Source organism: Mustelus asterias, chromosome 1 (assembly GCF_964213995.1).
Source record: "Mustelus asterias chromosome 1, sMusAst1.hap1.1, whole genome shotgun sequence".
Taxonomy (NCBI): Eukaryota; Metazoa; Chordata; class Chondrichthyes; order Carcharhiniformes; family Triakidae; genus Mustelus; species Mustelus asterias.
In genome coordinates this window covers 169085343-169104156 of record NC_135801.1, presented here as the reverse complement: position 1 = coordinate 169104156, position 18814 = coordinate 169085343, and the positions used below count along the sequence as shown (strand labels likewise).

Genomic DNA, 18814 nt, shown 5'->3' with positions numbered 1-18814 from the left:
CCCCATGTCTGCATGGGTCTCCTCCGGGTGCTCCGGATTTCTCTCACAGTCCGAAACACGTGCTGGTTAGGTGTACTGGCCATGCTAAATTCTCCCTCAGTGTACCCAAACAGGCGCCAGAGTGTGACAACTTAGGGATTTTCACAGTAACTTTACTGCATTGTTAATGTAAGCCTACTGTGACAATAATAACATAAAGTTTAAACTTAAATTGGTCTCCACATTCTGGGTGCCGGAGGGAAAAGTCAGCTTGGATTTCTATTCCCAATGACTGTTCAATATTCCAAAAAAATCTGGAATTAACCATTGTCGATTGTCGGAAAAACCCATCTGGTTCACTAATGTCCTTTAGGGAAGGAAATCTGTTGTCCTTACCCGGTCTGGCCTACATGCGACTCCAGAGCCACAGTAATGTGGTTGACTCTCAACTGCCCTCCAAGGGCAACTGGGGATGGACAATAAATGCTGGTCAGCCAGCGATGCCCATGTCCCACAAATGAATAAAAAAAAGATTCAGTAATCTGTCCATGCTGGAAAGTGGTTGTCTGATGTCAAATGAGCGAAGAATCTGCCACATCTGTGATGCTTCCTGTGGCCGAATATTCCAGATCCACACAGGAAGAATGGTTATGGCAAGGTAAATCAAAGAGATCAGCAGCAGTCACAAGATGATTTCCCTCCTCACACTGGAGTGACACTGTTTTCTGTGATGCAATGGTGAGTTTAAATGCTGAGGTCTTTGACAAACAATACTCATTGTATCGAGTCAGACGCAAAGAATAGCCGCTTGAGTGGGCTCTTCTCAAACCAAGTCTCAAACTTCAGAGAGGGGGATAAATCACTGGGAAAGTGGGGGAGGGGAAACACTTGGAAGCTGTGAGTTGCTACATGGGGAGCGCTAGGACCTCGTAAGTGAAAATGATTCTGCAGTAACTCGGGATAATTAGTCATGTGCTGGTTATGTCATCATATGTGAACCTGAACTAATTGCCTGGCAGAGAGAGAAAGAAAGTAAACCTGTGAGCGGTGGGGAAATAAAATAAAAAGGGGCAGAAAGTATCAGAGTGAATTGTAAACGCACAGAGTTGTGGTGCCTGGAACAACCTGTTCATGTTCATCATGGATTGTGGCATGTTCACCTCCAAAAGTATTCTCCTTTTCATCAGCCTTGTTTTCTGGGTGAGTTTATATCTTCTAAATGTTTAGCTAAAGTTTTGTTTCCCCCTAGTTTGTGACTTGCTTTTTAAAAAAAAAACTTCCAAGCCACTCCGGTTGTCTTTTGAAGCCAGTTTCGTTTTTGAACTCGCTGTGAAACGGCGTGGGTTAGTTACAGCGATCCAAACCTAGTTTAATTTAGGGGTGGGAAAGTATTTAACCTCGGGCTACAAAAGAAACCACCTCCTCTCCATGTAATGTGAAATATCGCAATAATTTTAGTGCTTTTGTGATTTTCTTTTACGCTTGAATAATTTGCATTATTGAAATACAACTCTTCATTTTGATTAAGGACTATAGAGAGCTTTTTCTATGATGGTAACCGGGAATCTCTAGCTGGTTTAACAAATTCACCATGTTGGCTATCTTAATTAAACATAGTGGCAACGTTAACAGGTTTGCCGATTCCAGTGTTAATAGGATTTTAAAATGCCTGATTCGTGTAGTTGGAACTGATGGCCTACGCCCATACGATAGTTTCGTTGTTCCTCTTTCCCCCAACATTTAATTAACATGTTTCGTTTCTTTCTCGCCGCCCCCCCCCCCCCCCCCCCGTAATACTACCTTTTTTCGAAATAAAATTAGGGCGGACGGCAGCAACAAGGGAAAGAAACCCTATTGGCAAGCTGGCCTCAGTCCAGCCTCAACTGGTGATGTAAAGTGTCCTTTTTGAATGAATGTTGAGTGAGGTTGCCTCACTTTTTTTTACGACTCTTGCAATCATGCCATTCAGACTAAGTCAGGATTTTGAAACCAATTTTAGCAACAAAGTTCATTGTGGAGCTCACAAAGGAGGAAGAAATCAATGCGAGAATATTGGCTCACTGTTTCCATTAGTGCTAATGTGCTATCTTGTGGTGGTCGTTTTCTCCCCCTCCCTCCCTCCCTCCCGTTGAATGATGAAACGAAGTAAACTCTAGTTACTTCCCAAACTGTTTGGTTTTTAACTTCCTAGTAACTTTTTTTAAAGCAAAGACTTTATATAATTGCAATCTCTAAAAATGATAGATTACACATGGTATCACATGCTCATTCCCATTGCATATCACTTGAAAACCATGTGATCCTGGAGCTCTGAGTAAGAACTTTTGCCACATTGTTGTGACTTTTTAGTCACCAGATATGGTCCAAGAACCAGTTTCAGTAATGCAAAATTTAAAATCCTCCTAGACCTATAGCAATGTTGGTTGTTAATACTGCTAGAACTCCTATGGCACTCGAATCTTTAGTGTGAGCACTTGTCATAGTCAGAAGTCTACAGCATGGAAACCGGCCTGTCAGCCCAACTTGTCCATGCTGCTTTTTTAAAACCCCCTAACCTAGTCCCAGTTACCCATATCCCTCTATACCCATCTTATCCTTGTAACTATCGAACTTTTTCCAAAAGTACCTGCCTCTACTATCTGGAGATGCCAGTGTTGGATTGGGGTAAACTTCTTACTGTGTCTACTATCTCTGCCAGCTTGTTCCAGACACACCTCCCCCTGTATGGGGAGGGGGAAATTGCCCTGCTCCTTAAATCTATGCCCTCCAGTTTTAGACTCTCCTACCTTTGGGAAAAGATATTGACTATCTAGCTGATCTATGCCCCTCATTATTGTTATAGACCTCTAAGATCACCCCTCGGCCTTCTAGGCTCCAGAGAAAGTCCCAGCCCCTCCTTGTAACTCAGAAGCATCCTAGTAAATCTTTTCTGCACTCTTGCTAGTTTAATAATATCCTTTTTTATAATTGGGTGACCAGAACTGCACAGTATTCCAAGTGTGGCCTTACCAATGTCTTGTACAACTTTAACAAGACGTCCCAACTCCTGTATTCAATGTTCTGACCAATGAAACCAAGCATGCCGAATGCCTTCACCATTCTGTCCACCTGTGACTCCACTTTCAAGGAGCTATGAACATGTACTCCTAGATCTTTGTTCTGTAACTCTCCCCAATGCCCTAACATTAACTAAGTTCTGCCCTGATTCAATCTACCAAAATGCATCATCTTGCATTTATCTAAATTAAACTCCATTAGCCCACTGGTCTAATTAATCAAGATCCTGTTGATCAGAGATAACCTTCTTCACTGTCCACTATGCACCAATCTTGGTGTCATCAAACTTACTAACCATGCCTCCTATATTCTCATCCAAATCATTAAGATAAATGAGAAATAAGTGGACCCAGCACTGATCCCTGAGGCACACTGCTGGTCACAGGCCTCCAGTTTGAAAAACAACCTTCTACAACCACCCTCTGTCTTCTATCGTCAAGCCAATTTTGTATCCATTTAGCTACCTCACCCTGGATCCTGTGAGATTTAACCTTGAGCAACAACCTACCATGTGGTACCTTCTCAAAGGCCTTGCTAAAGTCCATGTAGACAACATCAACTGCACTGTCCTCATCTACCTTCTTAGTTACCCCTTCAAAAAACTCAATCAAATTTGAGACATGATTTTCCACTCTTAAAGCCTGCTGACAGTCCCTAATCAGTCCTTGTGTCTCTAAATGCTGTAGATCCTGTCTCTCAATACCTTCCAACAATTTGCCCACCACAGATGAGATTCACTGGCCTGTAGTTCCTGGGGGGGGGAGGGGGAAACACTTGTCAAAAGGTGCTGTAAACCACAAACTGGTACAGTCAACCAAAGCTCTGCTTATCAGACCATACTTCCACCAAAAACAAACTATTGTAATTAAATGAACTACAAGGTGTGGTAAGAGTCAGTCATAAATCAAAACACTTGGAGATGCAAAAACAAGGCAGATTCGGTGCTGCCTGATACTCCTGTGATTTAATCCATTACAGGTACTGATGGGCTGGGAGGAGAAAGATCTATAAATGGTACTTATTCCATCTTGGAGAGACTGTTCTTTCTGTCTTGTGGAAAATTACTCGTCTAAACTCAAAGGTCACCTTGCAGATTAGCTTGTTTGATTTGCTGCAACAAATGAAGTAGAGATCTCAGTTCAGTTTAAATACTGACCACAAACTATTCAAATTAAACTTAATCTTTGTGTAAGGGCTCCATAGCAGTCTTGACCAGATATTTTCCAATAGAATGCTGAGCTATATTGCATCTAAAATGTATTTATACAAGCCTCTTGTATATTGGCAGCAGCTTGTAACCATGGCACCTCCAGCAATTCAATTTGGGCATTTAAAAGCTTGCTTTAATCTCCACCCTAGACTTGCATAGCAATACACTCCAATGAGTGTCTGGAGGGCTAAAGTTTTTTTTTATTAAAACAATCACTGGCCCAGACCTTTCTGGATATACAAATTGAGCATGGAGATATGCCAAGGCTAGACTTGATGTGGAGATGCCGGCGTTGGACTGGGGTAAACACAGTAAGAAGTTTAACAACACCAGGTTGAAGTCCAACAGGTTTATTTGGTAGCAAAAGCCACACAAGCTTGTGTGGCTTTTGCTACCAAATAAACCTGTTGGACTTTAACCTGGTGTTGTTAAACTTCTTACAAGGCTAGACTTGCCATGCATGCACTGCAAAGGTTGATTTCATGAGATCAGAACCAAAGGGCAGGATTCTAAAGTAACTAAACTTTACAAGAGGTTGGAAAAGATAGTGGCATTGAAACACTTTACAATGAGAGATTTCACTTGTGGACATGCAGGTAAAAGTGAGATCATGGTTAAATTGGCACAAACCAACTCCTAACTTCGTGAATTGTGTTGACTGACTATGACCAGAAAATGTAGCTGCAAGACTGTGTATATATTATGAGCCTGGGATGGGTATCTGACAAGCTTGCTTAATGCAAGCACCAAACATAATCTACTGAAGTCCAGAGATGTGATACCAATGTAGATTCCTCTAAAATACAAATTTGGCACTGAATGTCCCAAGTCTGGATTTATTTTGTAACTTGGAACTTTACTAAAAGAAATAATGAATCACTGATTTCTTTTGAAATAATTGCTTAATGGTCACTACTTCACCACTGTTAGTTAAAGCCTCAATTACCAGAGCACATAATGGCTATGTGAAGTGTTTCATGGAAATACTAGTCACTCCCATAGTTTAGGTGCATAATATCACTTTGTCTATTTCAACTGAATATTATTTTGGGAGGTGATGAGAACTAATGTCCTTCAGTTAAGGAAGCTGCTGTCTTGTTGACTCTGCAGTGCAGTTAAATTGCTCTCTGCTCTGGTAAACTATATTGTGGTGCATTTAGTCCTTTAGCCAAACTACTTGTTTTGCAGGCTGCAGGGGCTGTGCTCACCTATGTGGGAGCCATCTTGTTATCCACCTTTAAGAACTACAGCCACTTCTTTGAAGACAGGTACACTGTACTCCCATCTTTGGTCATCATTGCCATTGCATTTGTAATGTTTGTTATTGGACTCATTGGATGCTGTGCAGCTCTGAAGGAGTCTCGCTTTGCATTGGGATTGGTAAGTTTCATTTCCTGTTTACTTGTTTTCATGTCACAGACTAGAATTTGAGTGAGGCTTGTGGGTCTTTTTTGGGCTTTAAAAGATCACTGGCCTGATTTGAAATAAAGGCATGACTATTAGCCAGTTTGTGTAAGTGTTCTAAAGTACTATGAAGCTGATCCTAACCAGGGCCTTGGTTTTTGAGTGCTTTTAATTTGGGGCAGAGGGGAAATTGGGTTCCTAATTGCAATCAAGGCATTGGGGAAATTTTAATTGTCTGAAGACTTGACTATCCTGTACCTTGCTCCATAGCGTCAATTTTCTGATGTTAAAAATATCTCCTCTTGCTGCTTATTGAATGAAGGGTAATGGATACAAGAAATCAGATTACATTGATGGTAAACATAACCATTATCATCTGAAAGAGGTTTGGTGTTTTTTAGTAAAGAGACTTTGCTCCTAAACATGGAAGGCACTTGAATAGTTATGAAACAAATATTCTCCACTAATGCTGGGGGGAGGAGAGGAAATGGCCACCACTTTTCTTTCTTTGGACCTCCATTCCAGATTGCTTTTTTTTTCCTTCCTCCCTCAAATGGGGTGGAACTCTATTGGAATATTTAAATGCCAATAGATGGGTCTTGGGCTGAAGAGCAGCCTAGTGCAGTTTTTAATTGAGGAAATTGAAAATTATAAACACTCTCCACCTGTTTCCTGATGTTGAGCGACATCTCCAATTCAGTAATGATTCCTAACTAGCATTAGCCAAAAGTTGCCAGCCTCTTCTCTTTTTGCCAGTATAAATGGCCAAAAAATCTAGCTTCACTCTGAACTTGCAGGAAAACCTAGTATCTGAGGAAGTGGGTGCAAATATCCAGAGGTGAAGCTTACTCCTGCTTAAATTTTATGATTGGAATTGTATCAGTTAAATGAATGTTCATGGTTACAATTCATGTTTTCTTTAGTTCATGATCATACTGTTGATCATCTTTGCTGCGGAAGTGTCTGCTTTTGTTCTGGGATTCATCTACAGAAAACAGGTAATTTTGTTTGAATCAACTTGTCTCTTTCCCCCATTACTTTTCATTTCAACTCTAAAATTAATCTAGTTGGGATTGGAAAGGAAAACCAAGAATGAAGCTTTATGGAAGGTGGAATTTCCATGTATATTGATTACATATGGGTACAGAACAGTTGCAAGAGTTCCATTCGACTCTAAGCAGTTTCCTGCCAGTGACCTGAGCACTATGAATATAAAATCATTTTCCCAATTATGGATTCTGTAATTCAATTCACTGTTTGGATTCCCAATAACATGGCTAACAATAAAACTATTCTGATTTGTGAGTGAGAATGATTAACTAAACTAATGTGTATTTCCTATAGGTACATGAAGGTGTCAATAAATCTATGGCTGATGTCTTTGCCAAATACAATGGGAAAAATACTGAGAGCAGGGCTGTGGATCTCTTGCAGAAAGAGGTAAGACAAACCTGTCCATAGTACTTGCTGAAGTGTATAATCAAGATTTATTACCTCGAGACATGCTATAATACAAGCATGGGTTGATGCTGCTCAGCATCATTGCTGTAAGCACAGACCTGAGCTAGCAAGCATTTGATTGCCTTCAAGAATATAATGTGTAGCACCTACAACAGTGAAGGAGTGGCTGGCAATTTCCAACTCTGGATGGTGAGTGATTGAGGGGAGCTTGCCAAGTGGTGCTGTTATTCTTCTTGGTAATGGAGGGGTTTGGAAGGTGCTGTCTAAAGAGCCTTGGTGAGATGCAGCAGTGCATGTTGTAGATGGTACATTGCTACCACCATGGTGATGGGCTACATGTGTAGAGCTGCACTCTTCCAGGCAAGTATTCGTTTTATATTCCTGACTTGTACCTTGTAGCTTTAGAAAGTCAGGAATTTCTGACCTGCTCTTGTAGCCATAATGGCTAGTTTGGTTTCTAGTCAGTTTTAACCCTCAGGATGTTGATAGCCAAGCATCCAGATAATGCTAAATTTGAAGGGCCAATGGTTAGATTGCCTCTTGTTGGCGATTATCATTGTCCAACTTGTTGTTTATCAGCCCAAGCCTGGATGTTGAATATGTTTAAGTCATGGATAGATGGATTCCTGATCGGTAGGGGAATTGAGGGTTATGGGGAGCAGACAAGTAAGTGGAACTGATTCCCTTCAGATCAGCATGATCTTACTGAATGGCAGGGCAGGCTCGAGGGGCTAGATGGCCGCCTCCTGCTCCTATTATGTTATGTTGTCTTTGCTGCATTGGAACTGATTCAGTATCTGAATAGTGGTGAACATTAGTCTTCTGACTGTGAAGGAAGGTAATTGAAGCAGCTGAAGATGGTTGGGCTCAAGACATAACCCTGAGGAACATGTGCTGATATGATTGGCCTCAAACACCATCAGTGCCAGGGATGTGGGTTGGATTCCCAGCTGTGCAGAGTATGCATGGGTTTCCTTCCACAGTTCCAGGAGATGTGCTGGTTAGGGACATTGGCTATGCCAAATGGAACACGTGCTGATATGATTGGCCTCAAACACCATCAGTGTTTTCCCCCTAATTCTCACTGGCTTTAATTTTGCTAGGGCTCCTTGATGCAACATTGTCAAATGTGACCCTGGTATCAGATTCGGTTATCCCCTCAATCGGCTCTTTTGTTCATGTCTGAATCAAGGCTGTGACAACAAGGTCAGGAATTGCATGGTCCTGACAGAACCCAAATTGAGCAGGTTATGCATGACCCCTTCTATCACTTCATTGATTTGGGAGTAGATGGGGCAGTAATTAACTGGGTTGGATTTGTCCTGTTTTGTGCCTGGGCAATTAATTTGTGCTAGGGCAAGGCAAACTCGAGACTGAATCTTGAGTAGAAAGTGCTGGAATATTGTCGGGGCCCATAGTTTTCTTAAACTTATTGTCACAAGTAAGCTTTAATACTTCAATGAAGTTTCTTTGAAGATCCCCCCTAGTTGTCACACTCCAGCACCTGTTCAGATGCACTAAAGAGCATTTGGCATAGCCAATGTCCCTAACCAGCACATCTCCTGGAACTGTGGAAGGAAACCCATGCATACTCTGCACAGCTGGGAATCCAACCCACATCCCTGGCACTGAAGCAGCAATGCTAACTACTGCCACCATAGTATGCAGTATCCAGTGCCTTCAGCTGTTTCTTGTGGAGTGAATGATATCATTCTGGGGATACTTGAGATCGGTCATCCACTCACCAATGATGTGCTGGGCTTCCCATCATTGAGGATGGGGATCTTTGTGGAGCCTTCTCCAGTGAATTATCTAACTGTCTACCACTAAGTTGTGGCAACTGTTGTAGCTTCAAGTTGATGCTTAATGCTACTCCTGGCATGTTCTCTAATCTTTTGAACAAGTGATTCCCTAGTTTGGTGGTAGTGGGGAGGATGTGCTGGGCCTAGGGTAACACATTGTGGTTCTACTGATGCCCAGCACCTCAAGGATACCCAGTCTAGAATTGATTAAAATTAACATGCAGCACACCAAGATGGAGGACATCATCAAGGCCACTCCAGCTGCTTCTGTGGGCAGGTTGAGGCTGGCTTGCCCTCAAGGTGGGCAGATTTCTCTTCCCCCCCCCCCCCCCCCCCCAAAGACCAGTGAACCAGATGCAATTTTATGACCATGAATAAGGTCATTAGACTTTATTCCCTTTTACTAGTCCAGTGACAATACCACTGCCTCTTTGTTAAAGGTGGTGGAAAACCAGAATATGTCATTGGTATTGCATCCTACTTTAGAACAACCATTGCCTCCTGTCACTTCAGAACAGGGTCTTGGTTTCAAATGTGTGGCTCCAGTCACTCAGGCCTGATGAACCATTCTCATGGGCAGACATTAAATGCAGAGACTTGGTAAGCTTCTGCAGCTGGGCAGTTATGTACTTTCACTTTCCATTTGGTGGAAGCAGGTTAGTTTAACACCATCAAATAGGCCCTACTTGAATACCTTGTAGAACATTGGCAGAAACACAAAAGCAACTTGAGGTTTGACCTAGTTAATGAATTTTCATGCTAGATGAAATCGGGCAAGTTGTCAGATGTTGACTTATTTTTGAGCTTTATGGAAACTCTAACTTTAACATCTTGTCCTTCCTAGATGAAGTGCTGTGGAATTAAGAACTACACCTACTGGGAAACCACTGAATGGTTCAACAAAGGAAACAAGACTTTCCCCCTGAGCTGCTGCAAGCTTCAATTCTCCAACTGCACAGGAAGCCCAAAGTACCCTGAGCTCCTTGACCAAGAAGTAGGAGTTTCATTAAATTTTAACACTAGCCCCCTCGACATTGCTGCTTAACACACCACCTGTCTGCATCTGCAAGAATTCTAGCTTTCAACATTGAACTTGCAATGCAAATAACAGGAGGTTGTAGCATGCATTGTGGACATGTTTATAGTTTAATCCTGTAGCTATTTACTATGGCTTCCTGTTAGTCTTGCTGTTTACTTCTGATGGTTTGACAAGTTTAAGAGCCTGTTCAGTGCCCTATTCCTATATCCAGATTCTAACTTGTCTAAGTTAACATTCCAGTGCAGTCCTATATCATTGGAGGTGCTATTTCTTTCAGCTGGAATGTTCAAACAAAGCCTCATCTGTCCTCCAATTCCCTTTCTGTACATAGGGTGATAGCCTGGGTTTTCTACTCTATATTTATCCTTTGCTCGGCATCCCAAAACAATTTTCCCATGACGTTGCTGTTGTGGGAGTTTGACTACACTACTACTATGCAGTTGGCTGTAAAATGCTTTGCATCTGCTGGTTGAGAACCAATTTCCACTGACCTTTTATCCCTCTTGGATCAAACATGACTCCATTTAAATTCACAGCATCCAATCCATTCTTGGGAGCTTAATTCCATCTGTCAGCCATGCACTTGAAGCAAACCTCCCCCTTCCATCAACTCTATAGTTGATGTGCATCTTAATGCAGTAAAACTTGGTGTTTTAGCCAGGAAAACTAAGCACCTGCACTCAGATAGCAGACCAATGGAAGCCTATTGAAGGATTAGATGTAACTAATAGTCTAGGGAGGTTTTTCTGATCTCAATAGCAGTAAAAGACTAAATTTCAACTATAGAACATTGCCCTTAACCTTTGACTTTAGTTCTGAAAACCTTTCTTTCTTTGTAAGGGATGTGAGATGAAATTGGAGACTGGCCTGGAATCCATTCTGAGTTGCGCTATGCTGGTGATCTTGGGATTTGCCATCGTCCAGGTATTGATTTTAATTTTAACCCTACCCCACCATATGGGATTATTGACCATGGTTAGCATAGAGGCTTAAATAACTACTCGAGTAGAGGAAAGAAATGCAGCTGAGTTTACATGGATGAATACCAGTAGTCCAAAGTTGGGTGGATTGGCCATGCTAAATTGCCCCTTAGCGTCAGGGGGACTAGCTGGGGTAAATGCATGGGGTTATGGGGATAGGGCCTGGGTGGGATGTTCAGTGCAGGCTGAAATGCCTCAATCTATGAATTCTGACTTCTTCCTCCAAGAAGACAAAGCAGTCATTTTGGATCCTTTGAAGACAGTGGGTAGGCTGGAGGAGCAGTTGTAAGCCAGTGTAGATGGCACTGGGACAAGTGCCTTTAAATATGATTGCATAGTAATGGAATGAAGATATCAATTGCAACATGGAGCACTAGCCTCCCCAGTCTGTCAGGAGGCTGTCTCCTTATCTCTTGGCTGTTGCCACCTCAGGAGCACCCACAGGCAAAACTTCCAGTTGGGATTGGCAGTGACCTTGGCCTCACTGACTAGCTATTGCTTTCTTACCCAATCTGCACTACCCAGAGATACTCCTATGCTGGCTGGTAGAAAATGCTCGTCTCCAGTCCCCCTCTAATGTTTGTTTTTATGGTAGCTGTTAATCTTTTGTGCCAAGGAGAGGGACAATGACTATAATCTGCTTCTAATTTTTCTCCAGCTTTTTGGAATGATGAGCATCTGTGTGATTGGCTGCAGACGAAAACAAACTGGTTACCAACCACTCCCATCTGGAATGTATGCATGAAGACTTGCTTTGAAGAACTCTCTTGTACTCTGCTAACAAGTGGCAATGTATTCGGGTCGATCCACTCCTCCTGATTTTCCTAAAATGGAAGTCATCACTGCTCTTAAATCTATCTCATGCACCACTGGAGAAACTACCAATCACAATCTATTTTATAATCCCTCCATTTTTTTCTATGGCTGTGTTTTAAGATGAATGTTGTACAAAATGGTGTTTTGGTAGTAACATTGCTTTTGCCTCGATGTGGATACTACATCCACAGCTATAATCCTATTTTGAATGAATTGTATTCCTAGATAAAATGGAAATCTAACCACAACCAGGTGACTAATTTGCTTCCCTTTCCTCCAATGGGTTCTAGTCCTGACTTCTGATTGCATAAATACCCAGTATATCTTTTGACCACTTCTCTATCTTGATCACTATGTAAAAATGAGTTTGTTTCTAATAGCCAAGCAGAATGTTGCACTAATCACTTGTTTTTTTAATTTTTGGGTTTGGGTGCTGTAGAGCATAAACTAAAAGATAAAGGGTAGTTTTAAAAATATTAATATTGCAATTAAAGATGTTGAGCTTTTTGCTTCCAAATCGTTAACTAGCTGTTCAGATCTGACCTTTGGACTAATACATTGTATCTCCCAATAGCCACTTGGCTTAATCTTGTTCCTGAAAAGGACACTAGATTCAATGGCATTAATCATGGCTTAACAAGAGGATCATCCCTTCCCTTCATCCAATGGCAAATGCTACCAATAAATCTGAACCAATGCAGTTAGCATATCAGTACTGAAGTGAAAAGATAGGCATTCCGATCTCTAATCCAAACTGGATGGTATTGACAACATCCTTTTTTAAATTCTGCATTTGTCTTGATGCTTTACTAGTTAACCTCTGGCACAAGATGGGATGAGGTTTGTGTATGTTCCCAAGTAGATTCTGGGTGCAATTGAAGACCTTTCAGTTTGGATGCTAGCAAACAAAAATCAATCCTTCAATCATGTCGTCAATGGCATGAACTTCCATTTGAAAATTGAGCTATGCTGTTCTCTTGACCAGATTGCTGTAATTAACCAACTAGGCAGCTTGGCATTCTGTAACAGCTTAATGTAAAATCATTGTTTAGGCTGAGTATTGCACAGCATGTAAAATGTTCCAGATGTGATTTAGTGCTTCTGAATAAATGATTTCATTTTTTTGGTATTTGAATTTCTTTGACATTTCATTCACCAGTAAAGAAACTGAATTACCCTCAAGTCACCTATCTTGAGGGCAGGAACTTGCCTATAAATGATGCCACCCCCAACCATGAATGCTACTGAATTGAACTGTACTGAGGTGATAGTCCTGTCATCAAATGAAGGGGCCATCCTTCTGGAGTGGAAAGTGATGCTATAATATTTTCAATTTTGGTATGGAGGCAGAACATGCCTGTTCTGACATTTGTGATGTTGTCTGATATGCTAGCTAATGCCATAAAGTCCCACTTCCTTTAATGGAAGATTTTAAACAAATCTAAGCATGGTTTTAGAAATAATTCCTGTACCCTTAAATTAGGTTGCTACTCCCTAGAATAAAAGTGTAATCCTTAATTTAGCTTTGGCATTCCTTTATACTTTACAAACTGTCATGCCCAGAACTGTTCAGTATACTCAACTTTGCAGTGGCTGTCCCAAGATTTGGTGTGTTCCTGGGATTTGAGTGCCAGTCTGCAACACACTGCTGTGGACTGGTCATTGTGCCAGAAGACTCGCAAGTTTTTAGGCAGACCAAAGAGCATCTTTGGACCAGTTGATGGTCCTCCAGCTGCAATTGATCTTAGGTGCAGCTGATCAGGACAATTATAGTTGTATAAGAAATGCAAACCAAAGTGAAGAGTTAATGTACAGGTGGCAGTGTGGTAACTTGATTACTCACAAATCCATTTCTAAACCCCACAAAGCAATTACCTTTGAGGTAAGTAAATATCCCAATGATTTTCCAGAGATCTGGGCTTTAAGAATATTCTGCAAGTTGGGTCTAATCAAAAGACCTGGAATAATTCTTGGACAGAATGTCCACAGACCCTTTGAAAGGGGTCAAGAAAGCATATGGAATGCTTTCCTTTTGAATACAATACCTCTTCTAATAAATCAGATGCAATGATGGAACTGTGTAAAACACTGGTTAGCTCACCACTGGGAATTTGAGTATAAATGTGGTGACCACCATACAGGAAGGACACTTTGTTCTGGAGAGTGCAGAGGAGGTTTAAAAGAATTCCAGGCTTAAATTGTAACTGAGATTGGATAGATTAGGGTTGTTTTTCTTAGAACAGAGGAGGCTAAGTGGGTGACTTAAGTTTTTCCTGTCTCAGCTCCTCAATTATTTCCCTAGCCGAGAGGTCAATTACCAGGGAGCACAGATTTAAGATGAAAGATTAGAGTGGATGAAAAAGCTTTTCATCTCCTGAGTGGTGGGTGACTGGAATTCACTGCCTAAGTGTGTGCATTGTTGAAGCTGAAACACTGACCTCGAGTACCTCGATCTGTAAGGTTATGGACCAGGTGCTGGAATTATTATTTTCTGGCTGGTGGACACAATAGGCTGTATGTCCTCTCTCTGCCCTGTACCCGTTCTATGGGAAGTGTGTAATGTGACAAACTGTCTTGCTTCCTCGTGGAGTGCTTCTGAAGAGAAGGAGTTAGAATGCATATCTAGATTCTGCAGAATCAGAGGGCTGAGTCATTACATTAAATGAGAGTTACAGAACATTGTGGTGCTCTTGATGTTTGGATTATGTACCATTACAGTATTTTATTTGTCACGTATTAACATTAAAGTATTTTGTTTCTTGCGTGCTATACAGACATGCCATTCATAAAGAAGGAAATGAGTGCAGAATATAGTGTTAGGCAGAGCTAGGGTGTAGAGAGAGATCAACTTAATGCAAGGTAAGTCTATTCAAAAGTCTGGCAGCAGGGAAGAAGTTGTTCTTGAGTCAGTTGGCAATGGGTACCCTGTCTGCTCTTGGGAGAATGCCCTTTCAGAGCTTAATTGAATACCCAGCACAGTTGGGCCTGTTCCCACCATCAATGCAACTCCTGCGGAATCCCTTGGAAGTGGAGCCAGCTTGCTGGGATTTCCACTTGTTTTCAGATCCTTATTGCCTCAGGAGCCACCCATGGCCCATTGCATATTTGGCCCATTGCATATTCAGTCCATAGTGCAGATTGTGGCGTGTACTTTGAACAAAAATTCACATTGCCTCTAAAGAAGTGTGACCATAGTTATTTGTGGTGTATATATAAACCTGCTTCTAAACTCCTCTTTGAATACTTGATATGACATGCCTGTGTTTGGTTTAATGGATTTTACAATGTCTGGTACACAACTTGCTGTGCAAGGAGCACACTTAGTGGGGTTTTGCTTAATCTGGGTGAACTACACCTGCCACACTGCAAGGTGACTTTGAGCGGGTTGTAATAAATTCATACTGGGTAGTGGAGTTGCATTTATATCAAAGGCCTTTTGTTCTGACTTCAAGTATTTGAAACAACAAATTAGCTTTAATTACTTTAACAGCACTGCCAATTACAGGAAAACATTACTTTCAAAGTTCAGTGTTTTCAGTAAAATATTCTAAATCTACAGGCAGCACAGTGGTTAGCACTGTTGCTTCACAGCACCAGGGACCTGGGTTCAATTCCCAGCTTGGTTCTGTCTGTGCAGACTGCACATTCTCCCAGTGTCTCCAGGTGCTCTGGTTTCCTCCCACAGTCCAAAAGACGTGCTGGTTAGATGCATTGGCCATGCTAAATTCTCCCTCAGTGTACCCAAACAGGCACTGGAGTGTGGCAACTAGGGGATTTTCACTAACTTTTGCAGTGTTAATGTAAGCCTACTAAAACTTTAAACTGTTGTCATCCATCATATCCTTTAACTTGCCAAAAATATATTTTTGTTGATCTCTTCCACAACTTCTGCTTATTTAGGGGTTGCTTTTACTACTTTTTGTTGCTTTATAATTCCACTGGTTGCCTATAAGACTAAGGAACTCTCCCAGAAACAACTTGTGTTACTTTTAGTGTAATAAAACCGTCCAAGAGAATCCACAAGAGCATTAATACAACAAAATGAAACTGGACCATGTAAGTCAATGTTGGGGCAAATGACCAAAAGCTTGGTCAAAGATCTAGGTATTAGGGCATATCTTTAAAAGAGGAATAAGGAGAAGTAAGATACAGAGAGGAGGATAATTTCAGAGCTTGGGGACTAATACAACAACTAATCTTGGAGTAACCACCTTCTTGACCGTTGTACCTTCAGTTAGTCTCATCAAGGGCAGAATCTGAGGAGCACAGATCTTCCTTTTCACTTATCATAGAATCCCTACAGTGCAGAAGGAGGCCATTTGGCCCATCAAGCCTGTACCAAATACAATCCCACTAAGGCCCTATCCCTGTAACCCTATATATTTATCCTGCTAATCCCACACATCTGGACTGTGGGAGGAAACCCACACAGACATGGGAAGAACATGCAAACTCCACATAGTGCCAGGACCTGGGTCCAGTGTCTATGGGGCAGCAGTGGTAATCACTGTGCCACCATGCTGCCCATTATAGCTTCACTGACTAGACCAGCATTCATTGTTCGTATTGCCATTGTTGTTGTTTGTCCATCGTCGTCGATGAGGACCTCAACACCATTAGTCATTTTGAGGCTGGGTGCAGTGTGTCCGAAGATGACTGATCAGGCCAATTTGGGCACGGAATGTCCTCAACAGAACAGGAGGTGATGGTGTCAAGACTAGCGCGTTAATTTGGATTAAAGTGAGGGAGAGTTGCGCAGCATCAGCCTCACTCTCCCCAATTCCCATCTGGATCCAGTGGCAAGACGAGTCAAGATGGGACTAGGCGCAGTGGATGACCAGGACGTCTTGTGTCTTGTCCTGCTCTTTGGGTTCCACAACACCACCTTCTTGACCATTGGACCTTCCGTTGGTTTCATCCGCTCAATCCGCCAGAGTCTATCCCAGCATGTGAGGACAGACATCTCCCTGACTCACCGGGGGTTGAGACCCGTCGGCTACCCTCACCTGGTTTAGCCAACTTGTCGAAGCTGTTGCCCGGGGTGTGGCCGCTGTCACATGCAAACAGCTACAGGGAGCCACAGGTGAGAGCTGAGTGCCAGGTGGGGACCAAAGGTGGACAAACAGCCCTGAAAAGGACGTGACATGTTTCCCCCATCAGAGGTACTACCCGTCCCTGACACCCCATATTGCCCTTAAAGTGGTGGTGAGCCACCACCTTAAACCACTGCAGTCCATGTGGTGTAGATGTTGCTAGGGATGGAATTCTAGGATTTTGACCCAACAACAATGAAAGAATGGTGATATATTTCCAAGCCAGATGGTGAGTGGCTTGTAGGAGAATTTCCAGGTAGTGGTGGGGCCATGTGTCTGCTGCCCTTGTCCTTCTAGATGGTAGAGGGTGTGGGTTTAGAAGGTGCTGTTTAAGAAGCCCTGGTGAGGTCTTGCAATGCAACCTGTAGAAGGTACACTCTGCCACTGTTCGCAATGGTGGAGGGAGTGAATATTTGTGGAAAGGGTACCAATTGTGGCCAAACAGGCCACCTAAAATGGCGATTTACAGAGCATGCTGGGATAATTGGATAAGCACTAACATCAGGCTGCAGCTTAAAAGACAGAAACAGGCTGCAGCTCAGACAACTGAATACACAGGAAATGGGCCATCCCAAAGACAATGGACACTCTAGTCAAACATACTTGTTTACCAGACAAAGGGGAGCCGTTACCCCTTATTTGGGAGGGAGGTATGTGACCTACGTGCCTACAGGCATAGCCGTTGGGGACACACCCAGAGATTGGTGTGGCAGCACCTGATTGGACTCTTATTGATCAGGGTGATCAAGCCCTGATTGATTTTGACACGGTAAGAAGTTTAACAACACCAGGTTAAAGTCCAACAGGTTTATTTGGTAGCAAAAGCCACACAAGCTTTCGGAGCTCCAAGCCCCTTCTCCACTACCTCCCCCGGCAACGAGTTCCAGGCACCCACCATCCTCTGTGTTTTTTTTTTTAAATCTGCCTCGTACATCTCCTTTAAACCTTCCCCCTCGCACTTTAAACCTGTGTCCCCTAATAATTGACTCTTCCACCCTGGGAAAAAGCTTCTGACTATCCACTCTGTCCATGCCTCTCATAATCTTGTAGACTTCTTTCAGGTCTCCCCTCAACCTCCGTCACTCCAGTGAGAACAAACCAAGCTTCTCCAACTTCTCCTCATAGCTAATGCCCTCCATACCAGGCAACATCCTGGTAAATCTTTTCTGTACCCTCTCCAAAGCCTCCACATCCTTCTGGTAGTGTGGCGACCAGAATTGAACACTATATTCCAAGTGCAGCCTAACTAAGGTTCTATAAAGCTGCAACATAACTTGCCAATTTTTAAACTGAATGCCCCGGCCAATGAAGGCAAGCATGCCGTATGCCTTCTTGACTACCTTCTCCACCTGCATTGCCACTTTCAGTGACCTGTGTACCTGTACACCCAGATCCCTCTGCCTATCAATACTCTTAAGGGTTCTATCATTTATTGTATATTTCCTATCTGTATTAGACCTTTCAAAATGCGTTACCTCACATTTGTCCGGACTAAACTCCACCTGCCATCTCTCCACCCAAGTGTCCAACTGATCTATATCCTGCTGTATCCTCTGATGGTCCTCATTGCTATCTGCAAATCCACCAACCTTTGTGTCGTCCACAAATTTACTAATCAAACTAATCAAATTTACTAATCAAACCAGCTCATTGTTCCACAGGAGCAGGCTGAGTGTAAGAAAGATTGTGTCTGCATTTTATTTATTTATTTTTCAGTTAAATTTGGCTTAAAAATCGGAGGTTTTTTTCAAAACAGGGAGTAGGCCCAGGAGCAGCCTGGGGAAGGTTTAAAAAGGGCTAATTTAAAAAGGAGGTTTTTTTTTTCAAAACAGGAAGTAGGCCCAGGAGCAGCCTGGGGAAGGTTTAAAAAGGGCTTACCTTGGAGGTTTCAGCCTCATTGTTCCACAGGAGCAGGCTGAGTGTAAGTTACATTTTCCTCCAAATCATTTATATATATATTACAAACAGCAAAG

The 18814-nt window shown here is 42.3% G+C and overlaps 1 protein-coding gene across 1 annotated transcript; it reads left to right on the top strand.

Moving 5' to 3' along the window:
* Positions 1-708: 708 nt before the first annotated feature.
* Positions 709-12881, top strand: tspan36 (tetraspanin 36). The gene is made up of 7 exons (XM_078222848.1): positions 709-1179; positions 5435-5626; positions 6574-6648; positions 6995-7090; positions 9758-9907; positions 10793-10876; positions 11591-12881. The coding sequence occupies exons 1-7, from the start codon at positions 1111-1113 to the stop codon at positions 11675-11677; spliced, it is 753 nt and encodes a 250-aa protein (XP_078078974.1). The 5' UTR covers positions 709-1110; the 3' UTR covers positions 11678-12881.
* The last annotated feature ends 5933 nt before the right edge of the window (positions 12882-18814 follow it).